The sequence below is a fragment of the Cygnus atratus genome, chromosome 1 (genome assembly GCF_013377495.2).
Source record: "Cygnus atratus isolate AKBS03 ecotype Queensland, Australia chromosome 1, CAtr_DNAZoo_HiC_assembly, whole genome shotgun sequence".
Lineage (NCBI taxonomy): Eukaryota > Metazoa > Chordata > Aves > Anseriformes > Anatidae > Cygnus > Cygnus atratus.
Window position 1 is genome coordinate 56,939,904 of NC_066362.1, and position 13,000 is coordinate 56,952,903.

At 44.5% G+C, this 13,000-nt stretch overlaps 1 protein-coding gene across 1 annotated transcript in view; it reads left to right on the forward strand.

Annotated features, from left to right (window-relative positions):
• Nucleotides 1-9,731: 9,731 nt before the first annotated feature.
• LOC118259586 (synapsin-3-like) overlaps nucleotides 9,732-13,000 on the forward strand; it is a 47,405-nt gene continuing 44,136 nt past the window's right edge. Inside the window, 2 exon segments of the mRNA XM_035569233.2 lie at nucleotides 9,732-10,213; nucleotides 10,215-10,507. Of these exon segments, the coding sequence (XP_035425126.1) occupies nucleotides 10,190-10,213; nucleotides 10,215-10,507 (317 nt within the window). The 5' untranslated portion in view covers nucleotides 9,732-10,189.

Below are 13,000 nucleotides of genomic sequence, written 5' to 3' on the forward strand. Positions count from 1 at the left end.
AAAAGCAGCTTTCATCGGTAAGCTTAAGTCACACGGGACTGCACTGCTTAGCTCTCATCTATAACAGATTGTCCCACAGGGCAATAGCAATACTGCAATACTGCTTCTATCGCTAGCAGTATCATCCTATAACCATACATAAGTGGCAGAAAAGTGCAGAAAGCGATAACTTGTGAGACTTGCAGGATGCGTCCATCTCTGTTCTCCCTGCTGCAATGCTCGTGCTGTCAATAACACAAGGGCATGGGACTCGAGCTCCTCTGGCTGCACCCTGCTCTGCTGTCCAGCTGCACAGCTTTCCCTTCTTTCTTCTTCCTTCTTTCCTCTCCAGGCTTGGGAAAGAAGATTTGTGATTATGGGAGAAGAAGCCAAATTTGTTGTTTGGATCAATCCTTTGCATTTCCAGTTACAAAATGGTTCTAAGTGCCAAAGTTTTTCCTCTGAAAAAGACTTTTTTCCTCCTGTCCCCGGTGGCTACAGATTGAGCAGCCCTTGAAAGCCCTGGTGGTTGGATTCTTAAATAAGTTAAGTAATAAGTTAAATAAGTTCTTAAATAAGTTGGATTCTTAAATAAGGCCGGCCAGTTTTGTAACTTCAAAAGCTTTGTAATTTGTTGATCGGCAGGGGAATCAGAGCTCTTGGCTGGTGGAAGCTGCTAGCGTTTGGTTCAGTGGTGCAGCACACGGGGATGTGAGCTGAGCCTTACAATGTCTCTGCACTTTATACATTCCTAAATGAGGAAATCAAGGCACTGACGTCCAGTGACCTTTCCTCCAGCTGATGGCAGAGGATGCTATTAAAATCACGTTGTGCTTTATTTCCATTTTTGCGCCCAGCCCACTTGCTTACTCTCTCAGGACTTCTGGGTACAGAATCTGTTCCGGTTCCCACACTAATGTATTATATTTTCTGCTGTTTTTTTGTCTAAACATGGTTTCTTAAGTTTGGATACAATTATGAAGGGCTCCTACACTGTTCAGCATGAATGCAAAAACTGGATAGGCAATCAGACAGGAACCGAGAGAGAAGACAGGTTGATAAAGGACTGTTAGTGAAATCGTTTATCATTAGTTTTTTAAAACATATTTTCTAATTATAGTAGTGCACATCTGATGATACAGCTCTTTGTCAGTGCAATATGCCCACAGAGCCAACCTAACTTCTTAAATGGTGTTCAAAAGCTGGCCAGATGCTCTCCTAAAGAAGTGTGACACCTGTCCCTGACTGTCCCAAACAAGCTCCTTCTGGCACCATGAACGTATTTGCCTTGCAGCTTCAAGCTGCACCGTGATAGTTCAGGATCTCATGGGTGTTTGTGAGGTTGCAGCTGGAAAGCAGGCACTGGCTGGGGTGCAAAGAGTGAGGTAATCAGTTCAGAGCTGGGTAAGGGGATTGCCACCCTCACTGGAGTGTGAAATGTGTGGGTACATGGTGCGAGTAAAAGGGATGTACTAACACAAACCCACACAGCTTTTCATGTGTCCCCATGTGATCAGGAGCAATCACATGAAAAAGTGAAGAAAAACATCTTCTGGAAGTGCTCAACACAGTTTGGGTTGGTCATTAGTGGTGAGTCAGACATAGCCAGCTGGTCCCCCACAGTGCTCCAGGAGAAGCTCCACCAATCCCTGTTCTCTCTGTCTCTTTGGGGGGAATAGTCTAGCCAGCCAATTTCCTACCACTTCCACATCTCATGGATGAATTTGGCATCAAGCTATCTTACAGTCGTGCCAGAAATCTTCCCCAGAGGGCAGTAAAACATCGCCTTGCTCTTCCATCATCAAAATAAATCAGTAAGTGTGCTCAGATTCCCAGCTTATTCTTCTCGTATTAAGCACGCTGCTAAGTGAGATGGGCAAGTATGTTTAGAAAGCAAATGAACAGCTTGCCACACGAAGTAAAATTGCAGGCTTTATTTCTTCAGGTATCTGTTACTCACATCATCAGGTCAGGTGCATCTCAAGTGTTATAAAGGGTTCCCCTCCATATGGGAGAAATCTGGGAAATCGGAAAATGGTTTTGTCTGGAATGGAGTTGGGGGGAGAAAAAGGGTGGATACAAATGGCAGCAAAACTTACAAGGACTATACTGGCAGTACAGATGGTTTAGAAGACTTCAGATGTTGGAAGGAAGACTGTTTAACCCCAAAGCATAAAACATTTGGGGAAAAATGCTATTTTGGATTAGAATAAAAAGTAACAGATTTTTGCGTCATTTTAAAATGAGTTAGAACCATTGCTACAAGAGATGCAGGGTTCTGTTTGAAGATAAGTTACTTGGAAATATGTGATACATTGCTGTCCTATAAACCTACGAAAAGTAATAGAATTTGTGCTCGAGATATAAAATCACTCTTACTGTCATCTATTAATTAATAATTATCTCTTTGGTGAATATTATGACCTTTCAGTGAACTGTTTCTTCCCTTTCACGACCTGGATCCTTATTTTTTTCCAAGACATCTAGTAAGCTCTGTAGCAACAAAATGCTTTGTTTACTTGCATCTTGAATACCTAATGTGCTGGTAATCCCCTGAAATGTGCTGCTGAAATCCCCTGAAATGCACTGAAATGCACTGGAAAGAAAATGATGTAGGAGTGAAGAATAGTGTGTGATCAGAATCGAGACCGGAGCCCCATTAGCGCTGGGAAAGCTGATGCAGTTTCCTCTGAGCTATCAGTCCCTTAGGCACCTTCTATCTATACAAGCTCTAATGCATATTGGCAGGCCCTACATATTAAATACATCCAGTTTCTGGATTTTATACAGATCAGCACTCTTCAAAGCTGCACGTCTCTCAGCTGAAGGAAGTCCCTGATCTATTACGGGCTTGTCTGGTGCCTCTTTCGCTCTTATCACCACGAAATCAGGACTTGTATGGTTACTGCGGGAAACTTGGAGCACGTATTGCAAACACACAACATGAACTGCAGTCACATCCATGACTGGGAAGGAAAAAGACGGGCAACAGAGCCTTGCTTGCTTCCTCCTCACAGTTTCATACACTTAATATGCAGACCATTTATATCTACAAATTCTCCAGTCTGTTCTGACTGTCTCCTGCTTTTCTTTAATATAATCATGAGAAGCCACTTTGACATGTGTATAATGGAGGCTTAATGGAGTCATTATTATCACTGTTACTTGGGATGGGAATGACCATGACATTCCAGGAAAATAAGAAATGGAGACAGTGTGCCTGCTCAACTGTCTTCCAGATGGAGATGGTGCAGTAGCATTCAAGGATTAGCACTGGATTACCTTGCCCCATCCTGCCTGCTCCAGTTGAGCTGGTCTGGCTTTGCTGATAAGTAAGTTTTTGATATTGAATAGAGACAGGCCACAAAAGGCTTCCCTAAGTGCATTGAGAAGGGGATATTTCCACTGCAGCAACACTGAGACCATTAGGTGCCAACCGGATTTCCACACTGAGAATAAAATGAGGAAGTAATGTATTGTTTCCACTAAGTAGCAAATCAGCGTTTTAGTTCTTGTGGGCATTGAAGATAGAGTATTATCCTAATATTCAGGTTTATTTTTCACTGAAAACTTTTTCACTATTGTTCATGGCTTTAGTCATCTTCCTCTGCGATCTACTTGAATGTCCAATGACCTTACAATGACATTTTGTTATTTTAAAGTCTTCTTTTTTTCCTTCTTCCTCTTCTCATCTGCCATTATGAAATAACGGGCAAAAGGGGAAAAAGACTAACTTATTTGCTGTGCTGGGTGCAGATCTTGGGAAGTGGTTTCATTTGCACTCATTTTGGTACGTGCATATGCATTATCTTCAGGACCAGACAAGGCAAATACTCTGTGGTGAAGCTGCTACACAGAAAGCATTGACAGCTGCAAACTGAAAAGGAAAAAAGGAAAAAAAAATAAATAAGATCTGTAAAGCCTAGATTTTTCTAGTTCAATAGCTGTGCAAGAAAGTAGAGAGGTTTTTTTAAGGTCTGCAGGAGTGCAGCAATAAGACAACAGAGCTCTTGCACATTTGTAAGCATCATTGGTTTAATGAAGCATGTTGGACATTTTAAAGTGATCCATTTCTGAAAAAAGAAATTTCCTGGCATCTGTGAGGATCTCTCTAAACAGAGAAACAAGACAGACAAGACACTGTCTTGCTGTGAAATAACTTAAAGGACCTATTTCTAAAGGAAATCACTGCTGCTGTTGAAAGATTATAAAGAGTTTGTGAAGCAAGTGACATTCTGGTCAGCAACTGCCTAACCCCAACAGGGATCTCAGACCCCGGGGAGCATCCTTGTCCTGGTGGCATGCCACCTCCACTCCCCTGCCCTCCCGCTTTCCCCAGCTGCAGCTTCCTGCAGCCTCCCGAAAGAGGCAGCATTGCTCTGCTGGTGTCAGTCACAGCCCATAACAAATTTCCACACGTGTCCCTGGCACCAGGATGCACAAACCCCACTGGTTTTAGGTGGAACTTGTGCTGTAGTTTTGCAAGCTTTGGAAAATTTCCACCAGTGTCTATGCTAGAGCTGTATTACATTGCTGATGTTTGGGAAAGCTGCCATGCAAACTGGACACGGGCATGGAAAGTTTGCTTTTCTGTGCTCCTAGGGACAGCATACTGCCTTCCCAGCCCCTTCCATTTCTGTGTATGCTTCATGCTTTTTGGTGGAGTATTCTTTTTATGGTTGTCTTTGTTGTTGTTGTTTCCTAACCCTTGTTGTTTTAATTTGCTGATTTATGGAATTGGGGCTTTTATAGAAAAATCCCAAGAAATGTTTGAACAAGTGAACGTCTTGAGCCCAAAATTGTGGGAAATGAAGTAAAAACCCAACAAAAATTCTAATTAGTTTCAGAACTACTCGTGTTATTCTGCTTTCAATTCGTACATTATGCAAAGCTTGGTAATGTTGATTCCACTCAGGGTGAAACACTGAAAACTTAACAATAATAAGTTATCACCTGCTTTCTTCTTTTTGAAAATATGTGCAGAAAGCCAAGCAGCTGTGTTTAGAGCTCCTTGGTATGGCTGTACCTCCAGAAAAGTCCTCTCGCACCTTGTGCAATATACCTGAAGTCAGAAAAGGACCCATCGGGTTATCTTGTGGTGTGCATGTGCACTAAAGGCTGTCCACAAAGCAAATGAGAGGGGCTTTAGTGAGTATCCCCTCATCTTTCCACCCCTCATGGGGAACAAGTGAGGGTCAGAGGACAATCAGCACCATTGTCATCCAACATTGGGTTTTCCATTTTGCTGCCCCTAGCAGTGCTCCGTTGAGGCTTTCAGGAGCAGGAATCAAATGCAGGCAGATGTGGTCCTGTTAGCTCATTACCTGATGGCATAGATAACGAGCTCTGGGGAAATCTAAGCACACTTAACAGTTATCACCCAATTGAGCTTGGTTCCCTCTGGATGCTACCAAACATTAGAAAGCAATCCAGGGGAACAACAAGAGGTTTAAGTGAACATTTTGTTCTTGTTTTCGAACACGTCAACAGTTTTCTTGAGATAACTTGCATCTCTGTGGAGTACATCCTTGAGAAAAAGCAGCTAGGTGCCTGGGTGTTGTTAACATGCTTAGGGAACAGATTGCTTTTCCTTCCTTGCCCTTCCAAAAATATCAGCCAGGAAGTTTAACTATGTGTTAGTAAGGAGCTGATGGTGCCAGCCTCTTTGTCGTTATTTTCAAGGTCAGCTTTAATTGATCTCGCTCTTGTTTCATGTAGTTGCTCACATCATTTCCTTTTGATTCCCTGACTGTGCCCTCATTGTTGGGATTTCCATGTGTTCCCGTGTTGTCTTTTGGTTAAACTGATTCCTGTTTACTTCCTCCCTTTCTGCTTGTGCCTCCTCCTCTTCTCCCCCTCTCTCCTGCTTGTTCTCTTTCTGCAGAACTCGCTAATTCTCCTATGCCTTATTTATTATTTCCCCATCCTGAAATATAGCCCACAGCCCTGACCTGCAGCTCCATGGACCAGAAGCCCACTGTTTTCCTAGCTAGCTTTTGGGAATGTCTGTTTCACACAGCAGAAGATTACTCCTGCGTGGAGGAAGGCAGCTCAAAGACCTTGGCAGGAGCTGTGGTCCCAACTGGAAGCAGCCCGTGGTCTGTATTTCAGCTGTGCAGGAGGCTCTAGGCCTTTCTGTGGGCAGGTTTGTGCCTGGCACAAGAGTAAATTGGTGACTTGTCTCTCTGCGAGCCACAGGAAGACGCTGGTGTACACAGAAAGGTACAACTTAATGGTGTAGAGCCAGCAGCTCTCCTGCCTGTGGCTCTGGAGTGACAAAATAGCACTTACCAGATCTGTCTTGCTTCTGAGAGAGGTGTTGGCTCCTGGCTTTGTCGAAGTTACAGCCCTACTTGTCTGCTAGGGTAGGAACTGTATGTACACTGGGTGGATGCCGAACTGCATGCTGTGAGAGCTGCACAGAGCCAGATTTGGCATGACGTGCTGAGCCCTCAGGATTTCCACAGGAGTCTCAAGCAGCAGGAAAATGAGGTTGTAACCTACTCAAACTGCGCCTGTATGAAAACCTCCCTTGCTGAAAGTTAATAGCTAGCAAATGTGCATGATGCAGAAGCAGACTGTGAGGTTTTCCAGTAAGCAAAAGAATCTGCTGGCAGTTTGCACAGCTCAGATTGCAGAAAAGATCTCAGTGGCTTCGCTAGTGGCAATCATTAAATTGATACGATGAAGCCAGCAATAACTTCATTAAAAAATATATATATATTTTTTTAACTACATTACTCATCTCCTTAGCAAAAATTGTTTAATGAGATGAGAACAGTCTGTGCCATCTCTTTAGCAGACCCATAGTCAAAGTTCCTGACGGGTTTGCTATCCCATGTCCCAGAGCAGAGCCAGCTGCCTCTCTGCTGCAGCAGCAGCATCTTCTGGAATTCACCTTTCACGTGCTTTGCTGGAAGGAGTTTTCCCCGTAACATCAGTTGCTTTAGTTTCCTCTTCTTCCTTCCTGAGCCAAGGGCACACAGCCCAGTCTTTGCAGCGAGCGGAAGCAGTGCCAGCCTAGCGCAGCATCCCAAACTCTCTGGACAAGAGAGTTTTGCCAGCACGTGGTACCTCCTGGACAATATCTACCACTGCCACACCCGTGGTGGAAAAAATGTTGGGTCACTGTAAATATTGCTGTTTGAAAGGCTGCAGGAGGAGAGTGCTCATTGCCTTGCAACAAGTCTGATAAATTGTTTATTGTAAATGATACCTTGAAGGGCACGATTTGGGAAGCCCTCCTGCACAGGAAGCCTACATGTTTTCCAGGCACATCACGAGGTACTCAGGCCCTTCCCAGCCCTGTGACACCCTGCACTGGATGCCTCCAAGCCCTTCTTCAGCAGAGCAAAGATATTTCCCCTTCACTTCACTTGCTGATGCTTTGCAAGCAGCCTGTGTCCTTTTGGAGAGTGAAAAGTTCATGAAGGACAAAACAGCCACGCAGTCACCTGGCAGTGGGGAGAAACACTTCCAGGAGCATGGAAGTCCTGCTGGACCCTGTCCCAAGGATACTGGCTTGTGAAAACGGCCTTGTCTGGCCTGTGCAGCTGCGGACAGGTTCCCTCCCGTGGCTGAGAGCTGCCACAGCAGGAACCAGCAGCTCTTGGGCAGGCAGTCTGGTGCTAAAACTGCTCCTCCTGAGGCTGGTGTTGAAGCATCTCATCTTCCCAGCTAACGCAAAGATCCTCCAATAGAGCACACCTAGTTGCTGTACACAGTCACCGGACAGTTATTTGGAGCCCTTCTAATGGTAGGCAGATCTTTTGGGTGCTCCTCTTAACCAGGACTGGACCTTCTCTTAAGCCATTAAAGCAAGGGGATTTTTCTTGTGTGCCTTACACAAGGTAGAATGCACAGGTTCCTGAGCAGAGGACAATACAGCACATTTTTATCCAGCCTGTAGTGTATAAATTCCTCAAAGTCTTTGCAGACTCTGGCCATCCTGGACAGGTAACAATATGTGGCTCTCTGATGGTGCTAAGTAACTGCAGTAGGACATGAGCAGGCCAAGTGTGTGTGGAAATATATATGAGGCAAGTAGCTGGCTCATAATTCATGGATATTGTATGTTACCTGGTTTTTGGAACAATTACTGCATAAGCAGACAGGGTTACTGAAGTGCTTACTGGTGTACGTCTGCTGATTTTGTGCAGTCACTGGGTGCGCCAGGACCGGGCGGGAAGTCTGCACAATGCCTCGAGATACATTATCGACTGTAAATGTGGCAGGAAATCATTAAAGATTTCCTTTGCTGCTCCCTGGGAAAAGGCTACCTCCAGGTTCCAGCAAACGCAGAGGACTTGTACTGCCAGGGCTGAGAAATCAAGAGAAAAATCACTCTAATAAGCTGATGTGTCAGCAGCTTCAGCAGAGAGCCCTCTGCTCCAGATGGCTCCTGTGCCCATGGATTCAGGGAGGTGATGGATAGCAAGATATGGGGGTCATGAGTGAAGGGGATTTCTGTAGCTCTTTTACTCCAGCCAGGCTCACCCGATCCTCACTGAAGTTCTTGGGGGCTAATCTTTGGACGCAGAGAGATCTGAATCCTTTGTCTCTAAAGCTTTGTAAATCCCTATAGCCAAAATTAAGTAGCTCCAGGAAGGAGATTCACAGATGCCAAACTCTCTTGGACCAGCTGGGAGAAGACAATTTCCTACTGTGCAGAGGCAGTCAGAGACAAGAGGGTGAGCAGTGAGGGACACCACTCTGGGCAGGTCGAGGCAAGGAGCCCTAGCATTTGCAGGGGCTCATTCAAAAAACTTGTTTTAATGGTGATACCAGGAATTCACTTGACTCATCTCACTTGATGTGTGGGGTAGCTTTGACTTTTGTTTTTGCAGATAGGTCTGTCTTGAAAAACATTCATGTTTTACCAGAAATATGCTTCTGTCTTTTCTTTTTTCTGTATCTCACAAACCAGCCTCCAGTCTACAAGACTCAAATGCTGTGTCAGCAGAGAAAAGGACTTGGGGAATTACTACGGAAATCTCATTTCTGGGCTATGCCTACAGGTGCAAAATTAAAATATATATATAAAAAAAAAAAAGTATCTGTACTAATTCTGTGAGATTATTTAACTGCTGAAGAACTTAGTGTTCTGGGTAAAAACAAAGTCGTCATACTATGGTCAAGGGAAAAGAGCCAGATAGTTACATTCCACAGTGTTCATTTTCTCACTGGAAAAGATGAGCAGAGTAACAGACCTTTCCTCTTTTTTTTTTTTTTTTCTTTTTAATTTATAAAAGGAAAAATTAGATGGTCAAACTTCCAGTTTGAGTACCTGCAAAAATCCTACAAGTGAGTCTGAAACAGCCGGTAGCCTGTTATTTCTAGCAGCTGCCAGTGTACACCTGGCTCAAAGTCCAGTTTTAAATATAGGGAGCAACTGGGACAGAAGAGAATAGTTTGAAGGTTCCACTGAACTTGACCAAGATGTGTAGGAGGATTTTTTCCACTACTTGTTTTGTACATGCTATTTCAATTTAGGATGTTTGTTTCTTAAATGTGGAGCCTTGCTAACAAGCCTGCCAAAGATGATACAACTTTCTATCCTGTTGGACCATTTTCTGGTTATTCTGTAATAAGCATATTATGTGTGTTAGAAATAACACACACAATGTCAGAAATAAGCTATCTTTCTTAAAAATTATCATTTATGGTCAGAATAGTTTTTCTTTCCCCATGGTGAAAAGAGTCATGGAAAAGGTTGTAAGCATGCTGGGATTTCTTTTTGTTCTTATTTTATTTTTTTTTCCATTTCTTCTGAACTGTTAGCCCGTAAGCTAGTGTAAGTTGGCCTCCTTTGACTGAAGAATGTTTTGGGATGGAAGAGAGGCCACGAAACCTACTTTATTGCATCTATCTGGCTGAACCAGTGTAGCATACCATGTATAAACCAGTAGTCCTTTTTCTTCTCGCTGTTGATTAATGTACTCATTGAAATGGCCAGAAGAGTCTTCCTTATGTAAAACTCATGGTATGCATCTCACAAATGTGTCTTTGATTCTTTTTCCACAGGAGAAGAACAAAAACATAACAGAAAAACAAAGCCTTATTCCTCCAGCAGGATTTTAAGGAGCAAAGCCTGCCGGCCTGGACAACGAGGAAGTTTCCCTACACACACAGAGAAGCATTTCCCTGGGATTGGTGACACTGTTGTTCAGTCTTTCTCTTGCTAAGAGGGCTTCCACACAACTTTTCAACAATGAATTTCCTCCGGAGACGTCTCTTCAGACAGTAGTTTTGTGGCGAATTTGCCCAATGGCTACATGATGGACTTGCAGCGCCCCGACAACTCCACAAGCTCCCCAGTTTCTCCTGCCATGGAGAGAAAGCACCCACAGCCACCACAGCCCTCACAGTCTTCCTCTACTGGCACCAGCATCTTCAGCTCCATCTCCAGTGCCATGAAGCAAACCACACAAGCAGCTGCAGGACTCATTGATCACTCGACAAGCCCCACACCACCTGTGGCTCCGAAACCCAAGATCCTCATGGTGATTGATGACGCACACACGGAGTGGTAAGTCATCATAGTACTGCTGCCTTCAGCTCCACCATGTTTGGGGGATGAGAGGGATCTGGGAGGCTTAAGGCATCTGCATCTCAGGCACTTTCACACCTAGGTCACCAGATCCCACTCCAGTTTGGTATTGGCCTGATGACCTGCATACATGGCAGAGTAGGCTTTCCACAGATCTTGACTGAAAAGGTGTTCATTTGGAACTCATTGGCCAAAAAAAAAAAGACTTTACAGTCACAATGTACAAGCACACATGGAGCACTGTTGGCTCGGCTGGCTTAGCTGAATTGGCACATCAAGCAATGATCCTAAGAGGTTGGAGTTGAAGGTGTTTTAATGACACAGACAGGGAGTTAGGCCTACTGTCTGTATCAGTCCTAGAAAAGAAAAGGGATGCTTCTCTCCAGCTCTCTCTTTCTCAGGCTTTTTCCTGGATGTAAATTTATACATAAATTAACAAAAAATAACCCAAGGCTACTACTACCAGTAGTAATGACTGGAGATCATTGGCTGGTCAAAAGCCCTTCACCTGTTTGTCATAGTGGTTATGGACAAAAAGCTCTCAGGCTCAGCTAAGTTTGCCTTTTTCATTCAGGTATTTGTTTACAAACAGAAGTTTGGAAGTTTGTTTTCTGTGATATTTGGCAGCAGAGGACCCTTTCCAAAGAGTAGGACAACTGAAGTCTTCTGAAATGTTACAGAAGTGACTTACTGCTCGTAGTGTGCTCCCTTTCAAAGTCTGCTGGTTTAGAAAGCTGGCAGAGAGACCTATTTTGGGGAAAATCCAGACCATGCTTTGAGAAGATGTTCATTGTTCTGTCTGCCAGCTTGTCTCAACACAGGAAAAAAAGGAAAGGGTAACACACGCAAGGGGACTGTACCGAAGACTTGGAAGTGAAAGAAGTTGGGTTACCGGGTCTTGGCCAAGGGAGATGACTTTATTGCTCTTTTCATCCCACTCCACTCTTCAGGAAAGTGGTCGCCTTTGGTCTTCTCTGCTTTCCCAGGAGAGGGGGACAAGGTGGGACCTGCCTCCCTGGGGATATCTTCACAAAGCAAGAGCCCTGCACTCTGTTTTGTTTCCTTCGCTTCTCTAAAAGGGGCGGTGACTGAGCACAACCAGGTCAGGCTGCTTCAGCCAGCTTCAAGTAAGAGAGGGGAAATGGTGGGGGTTTTCTGGAAGGAAAAACAACTTCTTAACTGTGGGAAAGTCCCTGATAAGGTGGTCTTTGTATCAAAAGTTTCACCAGCCTAGCGTCTTTTAGCACTGCAGCAGCGTGTTAATGCAAGGTTGTTCAGTTGACAACACCACTCTGGTTCAATCCTGACCTCTCCTTCCTGGGTGCACCTGCAAGTCTCCCAGCAGGTTCACTGACCTCCATCTCTGCTTAGCTTTTTGCAGTTCCTTGAAGATGCTGCCAGGTGGCAGTCCCTTAATGTAGCATCCTCCAGCTGGGGATGGGAGTGCCTCTAATGCACGAGTCAAGCATCTGGAGCTTAGCCGGCGCTGCTTAGTCCAAACACTGTAATCAGAGAGGAAAACCCTAGCTCGAAGGACCAATAAGTTTTTTTCCTTGAGATTAATGGTGCTGAAGGTAGTCCGGGCAGGGAAGAGAATGGGGAGGGGTTGGACTTTGTTGCAATGTTTTCATGGTTTAAAACACACACTGCATTCAAATCCCTGACTTTATATCTCCCAGCTGCTGGTCTGTCATGCAGACTTTGTGCTCTGCAAACTGCAGAGCCCAAGGAGCAGCAGCTGGGAGTTATAAAGAGGAGGTAAGGCTACCCGTGCTGTCTTCACTCCTCTGCTTGTGTGTAAGCACTCTGTGCATCCTCCTGTCTTGGCTATACCTCTGTTGTCTGTAACTCAACAGTTTCTACAAATGATGGAGGACCCTTTTCACTCCTCCCAGCAATCTGCCTCTATTCAGGCCTACAGATATCAAATAATGCTGCTGACAAAGGCTCCCTGCTTTCCCTCTGTGTCTAAGGTTGTGAGGACACTGATCAAAATCAGGGTATGCATTCATCACAGGATCATGGCATACATACAACATGAAAAATGAGGAAATAATATTACCAACCTTTGTCTACCATGGCTCTTTGTAGCATGGGCAGAAATGCATGCTTAGCCTAGAGAGTCTCCCAGCCCTAATGTACTGTGGTATTTTCTGAGAGAGTGTACCAGTGCAACCACTCCAGTAGGCCAGGAGTTTTACTTGCAGTTGATTCTCACATCTCCAGGAAATTCAGTGGGCCCTTGACAGCAGCACTGGAGAACAGTGCCTCTGCAGATGTTTATTATTGGTAACGTACTTCCAGGCAATGCCAGTTATCTTCTTGGTCTCAGCCAGGGTGTTAGGTGAGCTCAAGCTGACCAGCCTGAGGTCAATGGCAGCAACATTTGCCTTGTGCACATCTAAAGAAGCTGGTAATCTGGAGATTCTGGCTGTCCAGTCTGCATCATGTACAGAAACAACCCCAGAATTT